Consider the following 23,051-nt stretch of genomic DNA (forward strand, 5'->3'; position numbering starts at 1 on the left):
ATTTCAAAACCACCACCACCACCACCACCACCAACAACAACAAGAACAACAACAAGAACAACAACACAGTTTTTTCCTACTGCTGAAGTAGTTATATAGTACTAGCTTGATTTTTTTCAGTTTCAAATATTTATTTCATTATGTGCTGGCAGTGTTATTGATAGTCCTCAGGAGAATTATTTAGCATCCTTAGTAAAATGCAATAAAATGAATAAATTAGTTAATATTGGATTCCAATAGCATTTCAAATATATTAATATAAAGTTGTAATAATTTAAAACCTAACAAATTCCCTTTGTAGACCACTGCAATGGACTGAATGTTTGTATCCCCCTCCCAATTCCCATGTTGAAATCCTACCCCCAAGTGTGATAATGAGATCATGGGAGTGGAGCTCTTCTGAATGGGACTAGTGCTCTTACACAAGAGCCCCCAGAGAGCTCTTTGGCTGTCTTTCCTTCATGAAGTCAGCAGTCTGAAACCCAGAATAGTGTCCTCTCTAGAATCCAACCATGCTGGCTCCCTGACCTCCAACTTCCAGCCTCTGAAATTGTGGGAAATAAATTTCTGTTGTTGATAAGCCTCCTCATCTATGGTACTTTGTTATAGCAGTCCAAACTGAATGAGAGAACGACATTTATCACTTTTTGCCCTGGAACACACATGAGTGAACCCCGTGGTGACTGAGGCTGAAGCCACTGTGTAGAGTTGCCCAAGTGAGAAGCCACTGAATGCAAATCAGTGTCTGGAATTCAGACTGTCTGTCCTTGGGCTTATTAATGGACACACAAAACAGATGCTCACGGGGAATTGCAGACGTTTGAAAGTGAGTAGGAGAATGGAGGAGTGAGTTGTATATTTGGAGCATACAGTGTACTACTAAGGGCCCTGATGTCACTTTTCAGAACTCTGGATTCCAAATATTGTTGCTCAATTAATGTTTCAGAGCTTCTGGAGACTCTGGTTGACTCTTGCCTGAGCTTTCTTTGGGATCACTCTTACTGAGATCACCTTTCTGTTTTGGGCCTTGAAGATACACGTTTAATGTCATTGAATCAATGTTGAACTCCTTAGCCTAATCAGTTGGAAGTTCTCATTTAAAATTTTTAAACTGGGCAAAGAATCTTAACTTGCAACAGAACTCTCTCCTGATTTGCTAGTCAAGCGGTCTTGTCACGCTTTGGTTTCAGAGAGTCTGAAAGCCCTGCTCACATAACCTTAGGTTCTCTTGGTTGCTTTCAAGGGAACCCTCATCTCCTGATTGATCCAAAAGCATCTGAGCTTCTGGAACTAAGATATGTTTGCTGTCAGGAAGTCATTTGTCTCCTATGATACCGTATGAATATCCATAGGGAAAAACAATGAAAGTCATTTGTTTAAAAATTTAATGAATATTTGTTGCTTTCTCTTAACTCCCAATAACTGTATAATTTATTTAAAAAAGGAATTTTGTTTAAAATTTTAAATTCATGTCTCCTCCTATGCTATATTGGAAAAAAAAATTGAGAGACATCTTCTGCCCCATGTTCTTCAAAGAGAATATCAAATACCACTGCTGTTCTACATTTTTGACTACCCAAAATGTGCACTCTGACTTTAATGATGATCTGTACAGATGTTTTCTAGTGATGGAGAAAGAAAAAAGTCTGGTCTTATCAGCCAGTTTTCTTAAAAACATATCTAAAAAGAGCCTCTAATAACTTGTTCTAATAAGTTAGACAGCTACCAGAATAACTGTTGAGTAGCTCTAATTAATTGGTGTGGCCACCCTGAGCTGATATAATCCGAGCCTAAAGCTAAGAAAATCTCTTTTAGGAAGTTTGTGCAATCATATTGAGGATATAATACAATCTGGACTTCCTGAAGTACTGAAACCATGGGGCTCCCCCTTATCAATTATGGCTTCAAGGACTTGCCAGCTTTGGGGCCATTAGAGCCATTTGGTGGTTTACTGATATATGGAACATTACACCCAGTGCTTATATTGTAATCCACTGACATTCCTTCCCAAATGAGGACCTTTCCATGATACCTCTGAGCCACACGGATGTCTGGGAGTAGGATACGTGAAAGGAGAAAGGAGCTCCCATTCCGAGCCCTACCTAGTTCTGCAGACACTTGGAGCAGTCACTAAGGTCATTAGCCAATGAGGAGCATCATGCTCAACCTGGATAGCGGCTAGGAATTCCTGCAAAAATACCTAATCCCTCATTCCTCCATGCTAACCACAACTCACTCACACTTCACTGTAGCATTTATACACACATTTATTACTAAATTTCTCTCTCCACACTGGACTGTGAGCCCCTGGAGCAGCTCTCTGAACACAGCCACACCCAGAGACACTCTGACATGATTTACAGGGCTGAGCGCTATATACCTCCATTGCTTTGAGGACACATGCTTTTCATTTCCCATTTGAAATCCCAACAATGCCTGTTTCTTTTGGACCTTTAGCTAGTGGCGAAGCTCACAAAAATCCATATCCTTTACATGGTTTATTAATTGTCCACAGCCCTGGAATAAATTAGCATTTTTAATAGTTGTATAAGGACAATAAACTAATAGACATTATAATTATTTTGGAATTCTACTTTCTTGAGTAGAGTGGATTTAATCATCTTTAAGATGCTTCCAAGTGTTAAAATTTCTTACTCTGTAAGATGTGCCTTTAGCAAGATTGACTTTCTTTTCCAATAAAATAGTTGAACAAATGTTTAGAGTGTACTTGTGGCTTATGAAAACCAAAGACAGGGAGGTGTTATAGGTAAATGCACCACCCATTAAAACCGAAGGATTTTGTTCATTTAAAACAATGAAATAGCAAAATACCAATTCGACTGAAGCTCATTAAGAGAGCTTCCTCAGGTTTCCTATTATAGACTAGACACAGATGAAATGCTTATGAACTTTTTTCAGTACTCTAGGAAACGTTAGCATCCTTGGATGGACTGTTAAAATAAAGACCAAGTCAGGTTATGGAAAAGTGCCTTTGTAGGTTTAGAATGGTTTACTTCTAACGAAAGCCATAGGTCACTGATGGATGATTGCAAAGTAATACATACATTTATGTCCAGGAAATTCCCAAGTATTCAGAAAATGTATTTTGTGTTGACGGTCTTCTCTGGAGCTACAAATAGTGAGATGGAAATCAGTTGGGAAAACTGTGCTTCAAATATTCTCTTCAATTTACTCGTGTGGCAATTTAGTCAAACCACCTGCTTCGAAGTAATCTATTTGCAGAACCTAGGTGGGGAAAAAACCTGCCACATTATATAATTCACTGAGCAGGTTTTGGCTCCCACTCGGCCAATCCATCTTACATAGTGGCCGGTGCCCTGCATCTACCAATACATATGATCAAGCAATTTAGCACGAAAAAAGAAAGGCCCCACAGCTTGGCATCCCCGTGGACATTAATCTTTGAGAAAACCAAATGGATCCAACTTTTGCCAGAGTTTAATAGCAAAGCTGTCACATTTTACGCAAATGAGTGTCCAGTCTGCTAGCGAATGGAAAGAGGAGACCGGGAGGAGGGGAGGGAGGAGGTGGGGCTGCTGACTGGACTGTTTTCAAAGCGGCTCCAGTTTTTAGGGGAGGGGCTAGGATGCTCCTCATGGCAAGAGAGACGAAGTAGTTAAAAATTATTACTAGCTAGGGGCCGGAACCTCGGGATGTGGGTATATAAGACCGCGCCTCAAGAGCAGAGCTGCTGCTGCGGGAGTCACGACCGGGGCGCACGGGCTCACTAGCCTCACTAGCCCGAGGCTGAGGAGGGGAGCAAAGGGGGCCGCGGGGTTCAGGCTGGTGCTCCTGCTTCACCTCTGGGACGGATACGGGACCCCCTAACTTCTGTTGCCCTTCCCAGAACGCGCACCCGCCGGGTCGTGCGCTCTAGCCCAGGACACCCGCGCGCGGCATCAGCGCGCCCGGAGCCAGGTCCGGCCGCAGGCGATGCGTGCAGGGGGCCGGGCGGCCGGGCTCAGGCGGCGGGAGTAGGGCCCAGCGGGGAGGCAGGGAGGCTGCGGGGTGAGGGCCCCGGCTGCGCGGCGAGGTGAGGCCGCTTTCGCTACTCGCCACACCTGCTGCCGCCGCCGCGCCGCAATGAGCCGCGTGGTCTCCCTGCTGCTGGGCGCCGCGCTGCTCTGCGGCCACGGAGCCTTCTGCCGCCGGGTGGTCAGCGGTGAGTCCGGGGCCGCAGAGCCGGGAGGGGGGACGGTGGGGCGCGCGGGGGAGGGTGCTGCGGGGCAGCGGGTCCTGAGGTGGAGTCTCTCCGGGGGGTTGGAAACCTTGCTGAGTAGGTAGGGGGCGGGACGGGGCAGGGGGAAATTGATTGTATTCAGCTTTCTCCCAGACCCCCAAACACACAGAAAGTTTAAATTTTTTGGAAGCGCCTGATTCAGCAGCTGCGAAGCGAGCTCTGCTTCATGCTCAGCAGTACTGCGTTTTCTAGGCGTGATTTACACTTTCTTTGTAGGAGTGCTAACCGCAGGGCAGGGCTGGTACCTGTAGAAGGGGTGGGGTACCGCGGAGGCAGAGGGAGCCGACACGGAAGAGCAGCGGCAGAAATGCCACCCCCTGTTGGCGTGGCTCGACTTCAGTCCCCACCCGTACGGGGTTCACGCGGATGATCAGACCTGTTCGCTGTGGGCGGCTCACGGACCCTTGGGCACGCAGCCTTTGTTCTGAGGATGGCTGACAAAGACCAGGGGACTGGTCGTTGTGCGTAGACGCCTTTCCCTTACTTACACACGGCATTCCAAGTTGGGGACTTCTCAGAACATGAAGTCCGCTCGAGTACATGGTAATCAATGCAGATTTGTGCACACAGTAGGTGCCAGATCAGGTCCGTCGAGTCAGCCAGTGCAAGGGAAATGGATCCGAATTGGCAAGCTTCCCAGCGTTCTCTTTGATTTTTCTTTTTCTTCGACTTTTCACTGTCCTATTGTTGAGCCGTTCGTATTGTATTCACCCTCCCTTACTTTTTTGGGGAGGTCTCAAAAAACATCTTCTCAAAAGCCTAGGATAAATGAATATGGCCTTACAGGAAAATTGAGCATAGCTACCCTTACTGAAATCTCTTGTGATGCTAATTAAAGTGTTGCGATAAATATTTGTTGAATGTATGTGGACATGCGTTTTAAGTGTAGGGATCTTTTTTTTCAGCATAAAAAGCAGGGATTCCTTTTCACATGCTGTGCGTCTGTATAACAGGTGTCACGAGAGGTAGAGGTAGATGACAGATGACAGCAACTTAATCAGTAGTGAAGCCAGACCTTTAGAAACTGGCATATTAAGCTTAATTGTTACTGATCTTCCCCTCAGCAATATGCGATGTTCTACATCTTCTGAATATAATTCTTAAATGTCTGGTTATCAATCAGTCTCCACGAACTTTTTGGCCCTGGGGAGACACTGGAATTAAATACAATGTGAAATGTTATTTGGAAATGCATGTTGCTTCCTTTTTTTTTTTCAGACTTTATTCGTTTATAAAATGAAAACTTTACAGTATCAGATAAGGATGTTAGAAAAGACATAACATTAGATCTCCCCTCTCCAATTTAGCTTCAAAGAAAACAGTATACAAACTCATCTGAATGTGTGAATTAAATATTCTGACTGCCTTTCTGTTAGAATTATTCTTGAAAATGAATTAACAGCAGATATCAGGCTGTGAGTATAAGGTGTTTTTTAAAATCCTAGAAACATTTCTTTGACATAGTATCTATTTGGTATATTCTTACATATAACTGTTTTTTTCAATAACTTAAAGTTTGCAAGAGAGGAAAAGAATACATAAAGTGAAAACAGAAGTAGAAAAAAATTGTTGGTGAAAAGCTTATGTTGTGTTCTTTTTTTGCATAAGTTGTTATAAGCCTTTTGCTGTGTTTTCCTGTTAAGTATTTATAGGCATCTTGTAGGTGACATCTGGAAAATTTCTAATTAACTGAACATGATCTATTTGATTTAACATAAATGATGATGTTTACTTGATATTAAAACAATTACTTAGTTATGTTTTTCTTATGAATAATTTAATTATCTTTGGCCATAAAAATTCACATTGAAATTTAACCATTATAAATTGATTTGTGATTTTATCCTTTGAAAACTAATTTTAAAAAATTTATTTTTCAGTCATAATGGCATGACTACAGAGCAGTCTAGAGCCTGACATTTTGGAAATAGTAGGTCTAATGCCTTCCTGGTTGATGTTAAGCTTTGAGAGATGCATCAACTTTTTTATGCCTCTAGGGACCAAAATTCTACTCAATTGTCTGTCAGCTGAAACAAGGTCATTATTAGGAACATACTTACAATATATGGAATACATTTTCTAATTACTGAATATCAGCACAACCATTTATAATTTCTATATAGTGTACCAAAATAATCACTTAGCCTAGGAAAAAAACAGAAACTCACAAAGTAAGTCTTTATAGAAATTCTCATTTTAGTACCTCATTCAATAGGATACTTTCCGATACTTTTAAACACACTACCCTTTTTATAGTTGAGAGCATTATTTATAAGTAAAGTGAAAATATTTTAATGAGAAATAACTTTTTAAACATCATCATTATAATCTACCCCATAAGATTTAATAGCATCTAGCAGTAATAGAAGAGTATTTTGATAGGTTATTGGCTATACTTATTTTGATGCCTGAATATGGAATAAAAATATATAACCATAAAGATAATGATCAAAGTGTATTTAGTGGATTAATGATTGATTCTAACTTGGGAACTACTTTTAGGGCCTTAGACCTGCACTGGTTTGTTGCTATACACAGATGTGTAGAGGATGTCTGTGGAGGCTGCAATCATTTAAATTTATGAAGTGACTGGTGGGTTAATGACACCTTCTTTAGGGCAAAGGTAAGAAGATTTTACCATGGAGGAATATGAATACATATGAAAAGGAAGAGTTCAAAATTTAGGTCTCTAAATTTTGAGGGGAGGATATGTTTGAAGAGCACATGGATATTTTGAAGCATTTGAAGTGTTCTGAAGTAGTCTGTGTGTTTATCTTTTCAGTGCACACAGCTATGATTCCATCAACCTGTTTATGCTGCAAAATGCATTTAGTGCATTTCGTGATACCTCCACATTTCTGCAGAAGACTTTAATATGTATTAATTTGAATTTATTGAAATTGACAAATATTTATTTAAGAGACTGACCGATTTAGAGACCTCTGTTTTTAATCATGCAAATGCCACAGAAAATTGCAAAATCATGAGTGGGGACCAGTAGCCTACAGATTAATATAAAAAGCAAGGGAGATACAAAAAAAAAAAAACTGCTGAGCATATCTCAGCTGATGGTACTATTTCATGACATCATCAAGAGCATAAAGTGATGACAGTGCAGTTTTCAAAGATACAATTACTTTAAGTATCTCTTGGGCAAGAAAGGGACAAATTAATCTTATTACCAGTCATTTAATAAACTACACATTCATCATAGCCATTAATCCTTTATGGTTTTGTTTTTTGTAACTCCTTCTTTTGAAGATAACAATATATGTTACATTAACATTAGAAAGAGAAGTTATATAAATTAAAACAGTTATGTATAGCATTAGAAGGGGACATTATATAAAGGCATCCAAAGTGGAAATCTGGCTGATGGTCTCACCAAGAATGTTTTCTTTCTCCAAGTCTCTCTCTTCTGTTAGGCACTTTGCACACAGGTGGATGGATGTACCCAACTACCAGGCAAGATCATTTCTTTCACTGATACAATACAGCCTGACAACTTGACTAAAGTAATACTCATTGTCATTGAGAAAAAGTTCAATTTGGACTCATTTGTCTAACTTGGAAAATAAAAGGTCTAGGTAACAAATCATGAAGAACGTACATGGTCTGAAAGTCTATGAGAGATGTTCTAGTGTTAATCCTGTGTCTAAATGTTCATGAAAGGAAATCTACGTTCTGTTTAGAAACACTTAATTTATAACCCATATTATACATTAGCCACCCAGTAATCAATAACAGATCAATGCTAAAAATGATCACATAGGTCATACTAATAATGCGCTAGTAATCAGTCCTTTTATTTATGAAATCTTTCACCTTAGAAAGATATTGTATTTGAGACCTATATGGAGGCAGCATAGAAATCTGGGTACATGCATGAACTGGGGAGCCATACTGCCTGGTTCTAAACCCTTTACCACTTATGAACTGGGTGAATTTGGCAAATTATTTAACTTTTCTCTGCCTCCCTTGCCTCATTTTAAAAATGGGATGAGAGAGAGCACTTATGTCACAGGGTTGTTGGGAAGTTAAAGGGGTTCAAACACAGTAGTGCGGGTTCAGCTCTGGGATTCCAAGCCAGTTCTTATTGACTGAATGTTTGAATTCTTAACTCATGCAGTTACTTGGTTTACAATTTATTGTTTAGATCTTGATTTTAAATATTGGGTTTAAAAAATAAATAAATTTCACTCCCTTCTCAGAAAGTTCGTGGTATTTCCCAAGTGGAGACGTAGGGCTTAAGTTGCCACTGTCACCCAGCCAATGACCCAAGACTTCAGTGTTGGTTGTTTATCATATTGGAGAACAGATTCCAGCACAATCTTAATAGTGCACTATGCAGTTAATTACATTATAAAATCTGCTGCAAAAATAAAGTTTATTATGACAACTTTTTTATAATGAAAAAGTCTGAAGAAGTCGGCGAAATGTTGAACACTGAAAGCAGAACACTTATCATAGCGTGCCCCTTTTTCGTTTGAAAGTGTTGGCTTTGCTATCAGAGGTCATATCACACTATCTTGTTTCAACATATTTGTTACTTTGATTTTGAGTAGAGTAAGAAAGGATTTGGAAAAACACATTATTTTGGGGGGTTTTAATAAGATGTCCAAAGTTCAGTTAGTCTAGTCTGGGAAAGATTTACCACGTAGATCCTCTTTTGTGTAACTTCTTTGCAACTAAAGGTAGATCATAATTGAACAATAGGAATTCATAATATGTCTTCCATGTTTTTATTGAAAAATATGATATAAAGGCAATACTTTTTTAATATATGATTATAGTGTAAGGTGTAAGGAAAACGTTATTACTTTCGTAATTAACTGAAGACCCAACTCTCAGAGAGTTAATAAATATAAGCAAAGCAAAAACCAAATTATAGGTCTTTTGTATTCAGGAAGGAAAAAGGAAATTGCCAAGACTTTGTGAGTTTGGCCCCACTTTTACATTGTTGCTAAAAGCATTTGAAACTGCCGATTTTTAGCTCTAAAGGAATTTTCATGACTAGGAAAAAAGACAAAATTGTTTATTGGTGGAAACAGTAGCAAAATCTTAGCTGTGACAATGATAGGAATGCTTGTTTTACTAGGCAATACTGAGTATTACCTCTAAATGAAAGTGCGTTGTATGTATTGCGCATGTTTGTAGTTGTGTGTGAATGTGCGCGTGCGTGTATGTATGAAACCAAGAGGTGTAGAATCTAGGTGGAAGGTCTTTCTCTCTTGCAGGTAAGCCAACAATCAAGGGAGATTTCACACTACAGTTGTTAGATAACATTTAGTAAATTATTGTTAGACAATATTGTTGGAAAATATTGTTAGACAAAGGTAGCCTTAGTGTAATTAAAAACTGCTCTATGGCTATATGAATATTTATCTGAATATTTTATAAGTAGCAGACGAGTAGATGGAAGATTAGATGTTGTAGATGGAAGACTAGAATTCCTCTTGTTCAAAATAGTCTATGGAAGATTTTATCTGAATATAAGATTTAAAAGTAAGAGAAAAGGAAATTCTTCATGTGACCTCACAGAATGAGAAGGAGATAATCATAATGGTTCTCTAAGAAAGTTAGCCTTTACAGAAGTGGGAAAGTTGCTTCCAGAAGATCCGTATTAATGGAACTTTTCTGGGAATTAGGGCAACATTTGTTTCCCAGCTGTTGGGAGTTGCACTGCTATTACAGCCAAGTGGGATCAGCTGAAATGGTGGTGAGCAGCGCAGAAGCCGCTGCTTCTGCTGATCTTGCTGCAACTTAGACCAAATCTGCATAATAAAGTGGACATCAGTAATAAAATCAAATTGGATGTAAAGAAATTCACAGTGTCAGCTTCAACTGATTTTGCATATAGATACCATAAAAAACTTCAGTGTATCTATAATTTCATTAAAACTACCTTGCTAAATCTCAACTTCTAGTGACTTTTCAGTTTAAAATGTGTGGACACAGCTGATATTCAGTTAATGCACTTTGGAGTTAATATCCCTCTGAGGTTGGTAATTGGCCACTGTCCTGATCCTCTGAGAGTCCCCCTGCTGTACAGCCACCACAGACTTCACCTTCTCACCCAGGGCCCCTGGACCACGCCATCATCCACAGCCAAAGAGAGGATGCCTGGCGCAGAGAGTGCCAAGCTGGCTATTGTCCAGAGCTCATGCCTTATTAGTTCTTATTTTAAATATAATAATCCCTGTCTAGCGATTTTTCTTTTAATACTATTATTATTCCTCTACAGGCTAACATTTATCTACAGGTCAATATTCCTTATATCTAATGGCAGTATTAGGAATTTCCACTAGACACTTAAAGCTCTTTTATGCATTTAGTTAGAAGTGCGATTTTAACTTTATAAATAAGTTAATTCTCATCATCATTCTTGTAGCCTCACTGTAAACAATAAATCTGTACTGCATTTTTTTAATGTATCAAAGATAATAAACAGAGACTTTTGGCACATAAATCATACGTACATATCCTTTGAACTTGTGCTGGCTTTGTTACATAGATAGTTTTCATTCATTAAAACTTCTGGCTAATCTGTTTTTTCATTTGTTTGTTTGTTTTAGTGTGGCTTCTTTTTGTTATCTTGCAAAACAATCTCGTTGGACAAGTTTAATATTGCAAAAGTGCTGGAATCCAATTGAAGTCTGAGAGTTCTTAGAGTGAAAAAGTGAACAAATTGAAAACTCAAGGGAATGCAGTTCAGATATATTTTGAGACTTAGAAATATGTAAAAGATGTAGAAAATGAAAATGGAAACAGAACTTACTTTCAAAATACAGGGATAAAAATCACTAGGCTAAATGGCGTTAGAGTATTGCCAGGAACAACCATTTTAAACAATGAAGTCATTACAAGCTTTAATAATAAATTAGGAGACATTAAAAAAAATAATTGTATTAGGATCAACCATTGGGACTTCCATGATCATCTCTCCAGGATTGTTTGTTTCAGACTGATTTGTCCTCTTGAAGTCTCTTCAATTCCAATTACCCATGGTCATTCACACAAATGTGCTACTTTTCATCAACAATTAGTTGGGGCGGTCTGTTAATTTGTTCTTATTATTCAGTGTGTTGCTCCTGGGTCCAGATAACAGTTAACGAGACAGAGAGGACAACTGGCTGTCTTGCTTGCCTTGCTGGAACGGCTGTGTTATTAGTTGGCTGTTCTCAGCTTGTCTCAAGATATTGAATGCGTCTCACTCAAACACTTTTGTGAGGTTAATGGCCTTCCCTGATGTCTGCTCCCTCCTGCCTCTGAGTGTCATCACAGGTCATTAATTGCCGATTCTGTGGGAGAATGGATGTGATACCCATGTTGGCTCAGTGTGGTGTACTATAATTAAGAGTACAAAGCTTGAATGCTTTATATTTTAGCCAGTGTTTAAAATAACGCTTCCAACCCTCCACTATGGACAGATTTTCTTGATTGGCTACAAAATTAAATACATAATGAAAAATGCCTTTAGTCCCAATAAGAATAAGAATTGTAAGAAAGCAGCATATCTACGCTTTGATTTCTTAGTGTAAAATATTTTGCCTTAATTTTACATAAAATACTAGATAGTCTATTTCCCAAGGCCAAACCTCAAGCTGAAACCCTAAGGAACAGTGACAGAGAAGGATCTTTGGCAGTTTTTAAAGGTGACAGCAGGGGTCAGAGGTGAACCAAAGAAGCTAATGAAAAACAAAACAGCATGCCCATTCTGGAGACTGTGTGGTACACATATTTGGTGGTAAAAAGAGGCAGGTGTAAACAATAGTACAATAAGAATTCCATTGCTGGTTGAGTTAGTGAAATCCTGTACACTGTAATATCCCTGTTATATACATGGCTTTATTAGGACCCAGTCTGATCACTCATATTTCTAGTTATGTCACTAAGTAATTAGGAAAATTCACATGCTCAGTATGTAGAGGTATGTGAAATTCAGTTTTGAGAGTTTTTGAAATCAAGCTTTTGTTGCCCATGTATTGAAGTCTTCACAGATGTTGTTAAAGCAGAAGTCTAGTGATGTCATAGCAACGAAGCTTGTTAAAAGGTGATATTCCATTAAGAGGCCTCAAGAATTATCTTAAGCTTCATCTCTGGCTCTGTTTAATATCTTGACACAAATTAATTTATATTTTAATATATATAGCAACTTTTAAAATTATTAATAGATATCAGGATGGCTGGTTAAACTGAGTACCGTAACTTATAAAAACCTTTAAAATACATGTGAAAATAAAAATTACATTTAAAATTTCCCTTCCAAGTTTTGAGCATTCTAGAGTACTCTAGAAGGTTAACCTGTCACTTCTAATGCAGTGTTACATTAATAAATTATGATTAGCATTACCTTCATTCTGACTTCTATTAACTTTCAGTTTTAATGTATTTGCTCTCAGAGGTACACAATAAAAATAAATATTTAAATTTCCCACTTTATAAAATTTAAATTATTTAAATTTATTCACTTTATGATACCTTATATAAAACTGCTTTTAACTTAAAAAAATTTTTTTTGTTGGGGGGTAATTAGGTTTTATTTATTTATTTTTTAGAGGAGGTCCTGGGGATTGAACCCAGGACCTTGTCTTGTCCTCTGCCACTTGAACTATACCCTCCCCCACACTTTTAACTTGTTTTTAATAATTAAATTTGTTTAAGAGTTATTCTTATTTTATACTTTTGACCTTTTTTCTTCCCTTTCTGTATCTACCTGACATTTCTTTAGCTATTTTCACCTGCTATGGGTATCAATTTACAAAATCTAAGTCAGAAGAATTATAACTTCCCTTCACAAAAATTTCCTTGAAATACTGTGTTTAAAAGTTTCTGTTACAAGTTTATTAGGGAATCAATTTGCCTTTATAAGTCGAAAGTAATAATCTAGAAAATAAACTTATGCAATGGTTCAATGGGGGAAGCCTTGGCAGAGTGTTGCTGTTTTGATAGGTTCTTTAATTTTAATTTGTAGTAAGTAGTATTATGAATATAGCTCAGATAATCAATACATGGGCATCTTTTGTTTTTCAGGCCAAAAGGTATGTTTTGCTGATTACAAGCACCCGTGCTACAAGATGGCCTACTTCCACGAGCTGTCCAGCCGGGTGAGCTTTCAGGAGGCACGCCTGGCCTGTGAGAGCGAGGGGGGAGCCCTGCTCAGCCTCGAGAACGAAGCAGAACAGAAGTTAATTGAAAGCATGCTGCAAAACCTGACAAAGCCAGGAACAGGGATTTCGGACGGCGATTTCTGGATAGGGCTCTGGAGGAATGGAGAGGGGCACACATCTGGTCCCTGCCCAGATCTCTACCGGTGGTCCGACGGAAGCAGTTCCCAGTACCGGTGAGTAGGGATCCTGACCAGTCAGATGTGCTCTGGGGGGGGGGCTTGGAGGGCAAAGGACAAGGGGAGATTTCTGTTACTCAGAGTAGAATGGGCAGAATCAAAGTGTGGCTGCTGGCATGTATCTGCAGAAACTGGTACACTGATGAACCTTCCTGTGGAAGTGAAAAGTGCGTGGTGATGTATCATCAACCAACGGCCAATCCTGGCCTTGGGGGTCCCTACCTGTACCAGTGGAATGACGACAGGTGCAACATGAAGCACAACTACATCTGCAAGTATGAACCAGGTAGGAAGCCCTGGAAGTCTCTGTACAAGCAGATGTGGTGCATATTCGCTTATATTAAGTTTTGTCTTTACCCTTCGCTACCCTGGGCTCTTTGAATTTTTCTGCTGTGAAACATGGAGCTACTTTGCAGCCTGATGATCCTCTACTAAAGCACGCTGTGCTGTAGAGCAAACTGCACAATGAGTTAAACAGAAGGGAGTAACTAGAAACATCGGGAGAGGGGTCTTAAAGAGAAACTAATTGTCTCTGTTATTAAGGGCAAATTGTGTTTTTGTAAACAGTTTTTTATGGAGAATGCATATCTATTTTAAAATATTTAAACACTGAGTATGGTGTGTGTGAAGTAGGTATAAGTCACCACACACCAGTAGGTTTGCACATCTGGTCAGTAGTTCCTTAGATGATTTTCTGGGGAATTTAAGAGAACAAAACATCATTCTCCTGGGACGTTGGCTTATCATGTCACGGCGTGAAGCTTGGTGTGTACTCCTCAGTGGAAGTCAGACTGGTCACAGCTCAAAGAAACTTGGTGTAAAAAAAGGGCGTGCGCCGTGCTCTTCCTGCGATCCTCATTCTTGGGAATGTGCCGCCTCAGTTCGCTTTTGGTTGAAGGTTCCAGATTCTTGCCACGTGCAGCACACGGGGAGCTTGCACGGGCCTGAGCTACACTGGTGTTGTTTCCTGTGGACAGATCAAGTTTGAATTATTTTACACAGGACAGCTCAACTGAATTGATCTTTGACCAAAAGAGAGACTAATCAGAACTATGTAAACTCGTCTCTTTAATCGTCTAAGAAAGGCCAATCAGATACTAAGGCTTTAAGGGTTTTTGCTGTTTTTCTCCTTCTTTATGTTGGGAAGTTTCATTTCAACTCTTCCAAGTGCTGTCTGTCTGCTCGACCTCGTAACCTTTGTTCACGAAGGCAATTATAATCAAGTACTGCTATTTCCATTATTCTCCTGAAATTACATGATTCTTTTTCTCATAAGACTGTGAAGCCCAGGGGATTATTTGGATTAGATTTACCCTTCTCATATTTATCCTGCTCTTGAGCATATTAGCCTACTTCCTTTATCCCTGGTGAGTTTATTCTTTAAACCCCTTGGTGGCTAAATCCATCATTACCCTCTTAGAAGCCTTTGCAAAGCTAAATCTGTTATGCACTTGGGCTCCTTTCTCTTGATTTTTTTTTTTGTTGTTGTTAGAACAATATAAAGTTGAAACTCTCTGATATTTTAAATTTGTGACACTATGTGCTTGAAACTTAAATGAAACAGTGTATTCTAGAGTATTCTTAATACAATATCATCTTCTCCTTTCTTTGAGCTTTTAGGTGACTCTTCATATGCTATTTTATTTTATGTCATACTCATTACATTATTCAGGACACTATCACCCTCAGAATCTTCTTTACTTGTTTTATATTAGGTAGACTAGGTTTATATTATGCATGGAAGAGCATTTTAGACATAAAATAATTTTTTCCTTATCTTCTATATTCTACCTGAATCTTCAAATGCCTATATTTGAGCAAAATTCTTTTATGTATTTATTGTTTTTGAAGCACATGTATACTTATACAGTTGGTCTTATTAATGTACTTAGAATTTTTATTATTTATTTTACTCTGAATATTTTCATCTTTATTTCTTTTCTGCAGAGTTAACCTTCTTTCCTTGAGCTTAGTGTCTTCTGTATGAAGGATGTTGGTTTGATTAAATTCCTTGCTTATATAATCAGTGCTTTTTTGGTGGTGAGTAGTTAGTTTTTCAGTGATGAGAGGAGTGGAGGATCAAGTGTCAGGACTAAGTAAAATTTACAAATTATACCACTAATTGTTTTGATCTTTATTCTCCCATTATCCCAGAAGTACTACATGATTTGAACTTAGTCTCCTCTCTCTGCTCCTACATACCATCCAATAGCATGACTAATGATATCCCAAGTAGTGAAAAATTAGCCTGGCCATCTGGAAACTGAATAATTCACTTCTGAGCTTTCTCACTCTCTTCTCCACCTTTTGTTGGTTACTGTCCTATGAGTTGCATATCTTTTCTTTGGGTCTACCAATGTTATCCAAAGACAATTATGAGGGGTATTTTTTACTCTAACTTTTATGTTTATTAAAATTACATTAAGAGCTCTTAGACATTAAAAATAGTATGTATGAGATTATGTTCCTAAAATTCTGTTACTTAATCAGCAAATGCATTAATTTAAAGTTTGGTAAAATATTTTGAGGATGACCAATTCTGTGTTGCTAAAGTGCATAATATCTGTATTATCTGTTCAGCAAGTATCAATTGAGCATCCAGGGGCATAGAGTGCCTGCATTCTGCAGAAGAATGCACATAGGATAGGACTCTGTCTGAAGCCAAGAGGAGGCAAAGTGTCAGGGTAAAATATGTATATAAGAATAATAAATGTTATTATAGGATGCTGTATGATTAAGCTTCCAGTCAATAGAGACCACGTGGCCCAATTAGAGTAGTAAACATTCCATTAAAAATGATTTAATATTCTAAAACTAATATAAGATGCTACATGTTTTTTTTTTTTCTTTTTCATTAATTGACAAAAATAGAGAATTATACTTTTGGAACAAATAAAAACAAATTTACAGGATATTTTCTTAGTAATTAAATTTATTTTCACTAAACCAGATCACGGTAAGAAGTTTTAATGGTTTTCAGGTGTATGGTAATTGAAGCAATCTTGCCTCATAAAACCAGGGAAAGAAACAACTCGCAAACCCTAGTTTATTATTATTATTATTTTTTAAAGAAGTAGATACTATTGGAAAGCAAAACTAAGGATGACAGTGTTTGTATGGGAGAGAAACATGCTTTAGAACATTTTTCCTTGAATCACCAATCCTGGGTGCAGTTTATATACAGTTACCTGCTGCCTATTATTGTGGGGAGAAATCATACACTGATTATGGTATAGGAATCCTCCCTGCTGGTTGTTGAATTGCAGTTAGTGTCTCACATTCTTGCATATCTTTACCTGGCTTTGCACCTCCTTTGTCACTCTTGCCTCTAGTAGGGATTGCCATCAGCACAGGCACTTTGTGGTTTGCTAAATGCACATTGGGGTTGTAGGAATCCACCCAGTGGATCCAGCTTGCCAAGATTCACCAAGTAGATCCTTTATTCAAAGATAATTAAATCTTGACTTTACAATTAGGTACTTTCATATAACTTTAAATCCAACATAGAATTAGTTGTAAATTGTTCAGAAAACGAAACTATGATGTTTATATTCTTATAATAAACTTCTATTTTCATCCACATTCGCATTTGTCTTGTTTATCAGTATGTATGATACCTGTACTTACTATTTACAGAAATTAATCCAACACCTCCTGTGGAAAAGACTTATTTCACAAATCAACCGGGAGACACTCATCAAAATGTGGTTGTTACTGAGGCAGGTAATTAGTTCAAGTATCTTTAACTCATCTATGAAGAGCAGAAAATGTACTTTCAAACTTTGCTTCATGTTGACCCCAACTTTTCTTGTTGCTTGGTGATAAAATAGTGCACAAAATATAGGCCTATGGAAATTTGCTTTAGGATTAGGTTAGAACCAATGATGTTTTTGAATAGAAAAATCTGTTTTGTTTTCTTATTGTTTTCACTTTAAGTGGGTATATCTAGTACTAAGTCTTCCACATGAAAACATAGATCCACAAGGAACTTCCCCAGTATGGAGATGTTATGATGTAAATCGGCAGATTCAGTGGCCTATAAACGGGGATACTGGTAAATGTTTAGGGACTGATTTGGGTAGGATGGTTTTTTTTAAAGCCTAATTTGTAGATTTTGAGTTTTCTATGGTGTGAATACTTCCACTCTGGCCAATTTCAAGCTACAAAGTGACATCTGAACGGCAGGTTGGGTAGCAGGTATAAATGAGCTTTCAACTCAGTGTCCTCAGATACCACTGTCTGCAGAAGACACGAAATGCAATCCCAATCCAAATTTCATGTTGGTCAAAAACTGCTCTTAGTATCAGTTAGGGGCATGTTTCAGCGTGTCCCGATGCCAGTTGGACAGAAATATTAATTTATACTAGTTACTTTGTGAAGATTGAGCCAAAGACCCAAAGTCTCAAAATCTTTCCACAGGTGATCCAAAATCCATGAAAAGAGTAGGAAATACTTTCTCTTTTTTTTTTTATTCTTATATATAAAGGATCATGATGGTATTTTGAATAGGAAAGGAAATATTTCCTGAATACTTAAAAAGTTTAGAGTCACATGTTGGAGGCTCAAGAGTCAGTGAAAACATAGCAGATTATCCCCAAAACTCCCCATCACTGGACCTTGCTTAATTTTTCTTCTTCTGTTAACAAAGGAAGTGATGTGCAATAAAATGGATAATTTGGTCTAAGTCCTGTCCACTTTGACCAAAATTATTTAGATTAATTATTATGATGGCTTTTGATTTGCTATTTAGATGCATGATTTTCCAATTTGCTTTTCTTTTGTTGACTTGATATTAAGCCTTAGCACTTTTCACCTTTTCACTTTCAGGTGTCTGACTTTAAAACCATTCAGAACATGTAAATCTAAATAAATAGATCAGTAAATTATTATATTAGGAATATTTTCCCTCTTATAATGTTGAAAAAATTGTTTAATAAAGTCATTTTAAGCTATATGGGACTTCTGTGTGGCTGTTTTTTACTCCAGCAAGAATATCTAACATTATCATGTGTAATAGAAGAGGATTTAAAAATGACTCATTTTAGAATTTAATTAAGATCAAGTGTTTAAGCCTCTGGAATCTTATGTCTCAAGGTTATGACTGTGGCATCAGTTAATGTTTACATATTTTGTTTTAAGCCCAGAGAGTCATGAATATCGTCATGGCACTGAGCTTATTAGTAGGATAATTGCATATCCAATAAATCAAGAATTATATTAGTAATCATTATTCTTTAATAATCAGTGCTTATTTCTCTAAGTAATAACTGACAAGGATTAATGAAGTGAGACAGCTTAGATTATTAATATGTTATGGAAACCAGTCCCAATCTGAATCACAGATTTAATCATAGTTTTGGAAATAGGGATATTTAGCTGGAGCATGACAACCATGCAGTATGATTTTGTTTTTAATTTTTAACCAAACATGAATACATTACTTCATTAGGTTATTCAGTATTTGGGGAAGAACCTTGCTTGGAATTTACTTATTGATAATAATTCTATTTTGCCTTAACTTTTTGGAAAGTTTTTTACAACTCTGATATTAGAATCCTGACTCAACTATGTTTTACATTAAGACTGTTTTACTTTTATAGGAATAATTCCCAATCTAATCTATGTTGTTATACCCACCATCCCACTGCTCTTACTGATACTGGTTGCTTTCGGAACCTGCTGTTTCCAGATGCTGCATAAAAGGTAAATAACTCACATATGTAGAGACAACTTAAAAAGCTTTATGTAGGTCTTCAGAACTCTTTAAAAATTTAGTATACAAGCATGTATTTAATTTACCATAAGAAAGTTCTGATTTTCGTATCTGTCAGTACAGATCCAGTATATATAATCTAATAAAATATACCTCATGATTATAGGATTCATGCATTATCTCATTTAATCCTCACAAACCAAATGAAGTAGGTACCCTTCTGCTTCTGTTTTTCAGTTGAGAAGATGGCGGCTTGGATGGGTTTCCAGTTTGCCTTGGGTCTCATAGCTGGAGGGTGTGGTGGGTCTGAAATGTGAATGCTTATTAGCTCACAAAGTGTGCAACTATACTGTGCTGTCTCTTGTTAATTAAGCATAAGCTTGAGTGCTAAACCTTTCAGTCTTGACCTCAAGTTGTATGCGAGGCTTGAGTCTTGTAGGTGCTTTGTAGTTCCTTTTCAAAACTCGAAGTCACAGGCTTCTGTTTTATTTCCAAAGGATCATTTAAGTGTAGGAAATACAGTACAATGGTAAAAATGTGTCACTTTTTAGTAGACATCTTGAAATAAAATGATACATCTTAACAGCAAGATTCTTTTACATCTGTTTACTCATACCCCTAAGTTAGAAGTGAAACTTTTTCATGTGTATCAATTTTCCAATTAAACTAAAACATTAATATGTGAAATATCAATGTGTATCAAAGGAAAAGGAAAAGGAAAAGGAAAAGATGGTGGGTTTAAATGTATGCCTGCTTCCTAGAATAAACTAGACATCTTTGTCAGAGTGTTTTAAATAAAAATCAATTAAGAGAATGCTTCCCTCAGGGAAGGACCTGAAGATAAGTCATTTTTCTCTTTTGACTTTACTTCATCATCTGCTTTTCTTGAAATGAACCCTAAAGGATCCACTAAGTAAAAGAGCCCTGGGAAAAAAATAAATAGCCATAAACTAAATGGTTCACATAAATTTTTTAAAGGAATCCAACCTGTGATTTACTGGCTATTTAAATAGACATTTTGAGTAATGATAAATAAAGCCTGGCAAATTAGTACTACATTTTGTGTTCTCTAGGCTTTCATGTATTTTTTTAATTTTTTATTTTATGTCACATTTAAAATTCTTTTTCAGTATTTTGTATAGAATAAAGACAATAGTCAGTGTCTAATTTCTACCTTAATTCCTAAGACTATAGACGTAAAGATAATTTATCATTATGAAAAACAGTAAATTAGAGGGAGATTTGATAGAAATCCCCCCATAACCCAGCCAAACTCTTGAGAAATAACTATAAATAACAAATCAGTGTGAAAAATATTTGAAAAAAATATGTATACCTTCTCATTTTTAAAATTAAAATTACTAACGTTCTACTGACTGAGTTTTCTCCAAAATTTGGTTTCCTTCTTCCAAATAGTGTGTTATTATGCAGATTCTGCATATTCTAAATTCTTTCAGGTTTTTATACTCTGAAGACCTCTGTGAAGTTTTCACTTGTGTGAAATTCTCAGAGTGAGAAAATAAACCAAAACAAAGTCGTCCAGATGCCGGAATTAGCTGTAGTGCTTAATTCATTCTTTCTTAGATCCTCCCCTTTTCCTTTCTTCCAGGAGAGCAAGGAGACACTTCATCAAAGACTCAACTCCATTATCATCTGAGTGCCTTGCAGAAAGTTTAAATGCCAGTCTGGTACACATGATGGTTTCTCATTCCATGTCATGTTCAAAATAATAAGTCTTGTTTCCTTAACTGTAGTAACTTAAATGAAATAAATACTAATGCTACACAAAAGCCACATTAATAACTTAACCACCCTCCCCCCTTTTTTTAAACCGTTTAGAAAAATCTCATGTTTTTCATAAACTTCGCTTGGCTTATTTTCCATTCGTGTTAGAGGACTTCATAGATAGAGATGTATTGACCTTACTTAATTGGATGCGTATCTCCAAAATGTGTCATATAATAACTTGTTAGTAACCAATTCACAGGTAAATTGAGGTCAGTTAAGTCATATGATAACATTGTATTGCTCAGGCTTGTTCAGGAAGACTTCTTTCTTTGCAGGAATTCTGCAGCATCTGATAGTGAGTGGATGGGATGAGGTAGAAGAAATGCCTGGGGATTGGGGCAGATGCTGGTGGAGGGGGGGATGTCTACAGCAGAAAGAAAGTACAGGACCCAATAGACAGGGACAGCAAGTGGCTAGTGATTCAGACGAGGACTCCTTCCTAGGAAACTAGACCAAAAGGCACCTAGACTTTGGTAAGTATCTGGAAGAGGATGACTTGAGTAAACTCAGGAACAGTCACTTTTGCAGGAGTCTTTGAAATGGCCATTTTATGGAAGAAGTTAGAAGCCATCACAGCCTGAGGTACAGGCTAGAGATCTAGAGGACCTCAGATATGCCTGACTTATCAGACCTGAATCTGCTTTGAACTACATTTGTCTCAGAGACTGAAGCAAAATTAAACTTTCAGGGATTCAGTGACTTAACTATAGGACAGAAAAAAGTGATGGGAGGAGGGGACTGGGAAAGTCCTTATACTTAGGATAAAAGCACTGTTTTGATGATTTGGCATTAAATACATCATTTATTAGTGGCAGATTATTCAAAAAGCAAAATTATAATAATCCTTGATCAAAGAAAATGAAGATTTATTGATGACAATAAAAATTTTGATACTATGTCAGACACATTTGTGTGTATCTGAATTCTAAACAATGAGGGGTCAGAGAAAGATCTGTTTTATTTAATTTTTCATTATTTCATACGAACTGCTTACCATCTTCACATACTGGAACAATCTAGAATTTTTTATAGGAATGAAAACATACGCTGCTAAGAGAAGAAAGACTCTTTCATGATAAGGGTCTGGCATATCTCCATGTGGACCAAGACATGCCTAGTTTGATAAGAAAAGTCTCAGACATTGAACTCACTTCTTCTTCTGTTTTTCAGTAAAGGAAGAACAAAAACTAGCCCAAACCAGTCCACACTGTGGATTTCAAAAAGCACCAGAAAAGAAAGTGGCATGGAAGTGTAATAATTCACTGGCTTGGCTCCAGAAGGAGTTTTGCAATTCTGGATCTGTGTAAGGAATGGCATCAGAACCTAAGCTTGGAATGGCTTTGAAATCTCAAAGGATCTGCAAGATGAACTGTAAGCTCCCCCTTGAGGCAGATATTAAAATAATTTTATATGGTTACTATTTCATTTACAAACTACGCTATGCTAATAATGGAGTGAGACATGCTTATTTTGCTAAAGGAAGCACCCAAGCTTCAAGTAAATGGGATAGACCGTGCAGATAAAATTGCTGTCAACACGTCACAGAAGTATGTGCATTGGAAGCAGTTATTTTTGTCTCTTTCACCGTTCATAAGTTGTAATCTAGTTAATGTGATGTAAATCGCATTGCAATTTACAGTGTGCAAAAGTATTTTTCCTTTACATACGTGTTTGATAAAAGTGGACTGTTCTAATATTTATTTTTATGGTGTTTCATTTTTCAGTACATGCTGTTTTGACTAAAGAAATTTATCACTGTTGTCAAGTGACTTCACACACACATAAATACATTACCATAGGAAAAAAATGTCTTTTCTAGAAATAGCTCATCCTCTTTTACTTTCTCTACTTTGGGTCAGACTGTGTGTAGAAAATGTCTTCAGAAGTAAGAAGTTACTTCATGAACCGTGGTATCAATCTACTCAAATATTTTACTTAGAGGC

General features: G+C 37.3%; 1 protein-coding gene across 5 annotated transcripts in view; it reads left to right on the forward strand.

The window, feature by feature from the left end:
• The window catches only part of CHODL (chondrolectin), a 269,810-nt gene extending 247,006 nt beyond the window's left edge, over positions 1–22,804 (forward strand). For 3 of the 5 annotated variants that reach the window (XM_072967921.1, XM_072967931.1, XM_072967938.1), the window contains 5 exons: positions 13,295–13,604; positions 13,736–13,893; positions 17,244–17,330; positions 19,208–19,310; positions 22,279–22,804. In XM_072967921.1, the coding sequence (XP_072824022.1) occupies positions 13,295–13,604; positions 13,736–13,893; positions 17,244–17,330; positions 19,208–19,310; positions 22,279–22,363 (743 nt within the window). In that variant the 3' untranslated portion in view covers positions 22,364–22,804. Of the gene's footprint in view, positions 1–3,608; positions 4,184–13,294; positions 13,605–13,735; positions 13,894–17,243; positions 17,331–19,207; positions 19,311–20,929; positions 21,009–22,278 lie in introns of those variants that run through there. The other 2 variants (XM_072967927.1, XM_031673011.2) reach the window with 2 other exon arrangements.
• Positions 22,805–23,051: the final 247 nt, after the last annotated feature.

Source organism: Vicugna pacos, chromosome 1 (genome assembly GCF_048564905.1).
Source record: "Vicugna pacos chromosome 1, VicPac4, whole genome shotgun sequence".
Classification (NCBI taxonomy): domain Eukaryota; kingdom Metazoa; phylum Chordata; class Mammalia; order Artiodactyla; family Camelidae; genus Vicugna; species Vicugna pacos.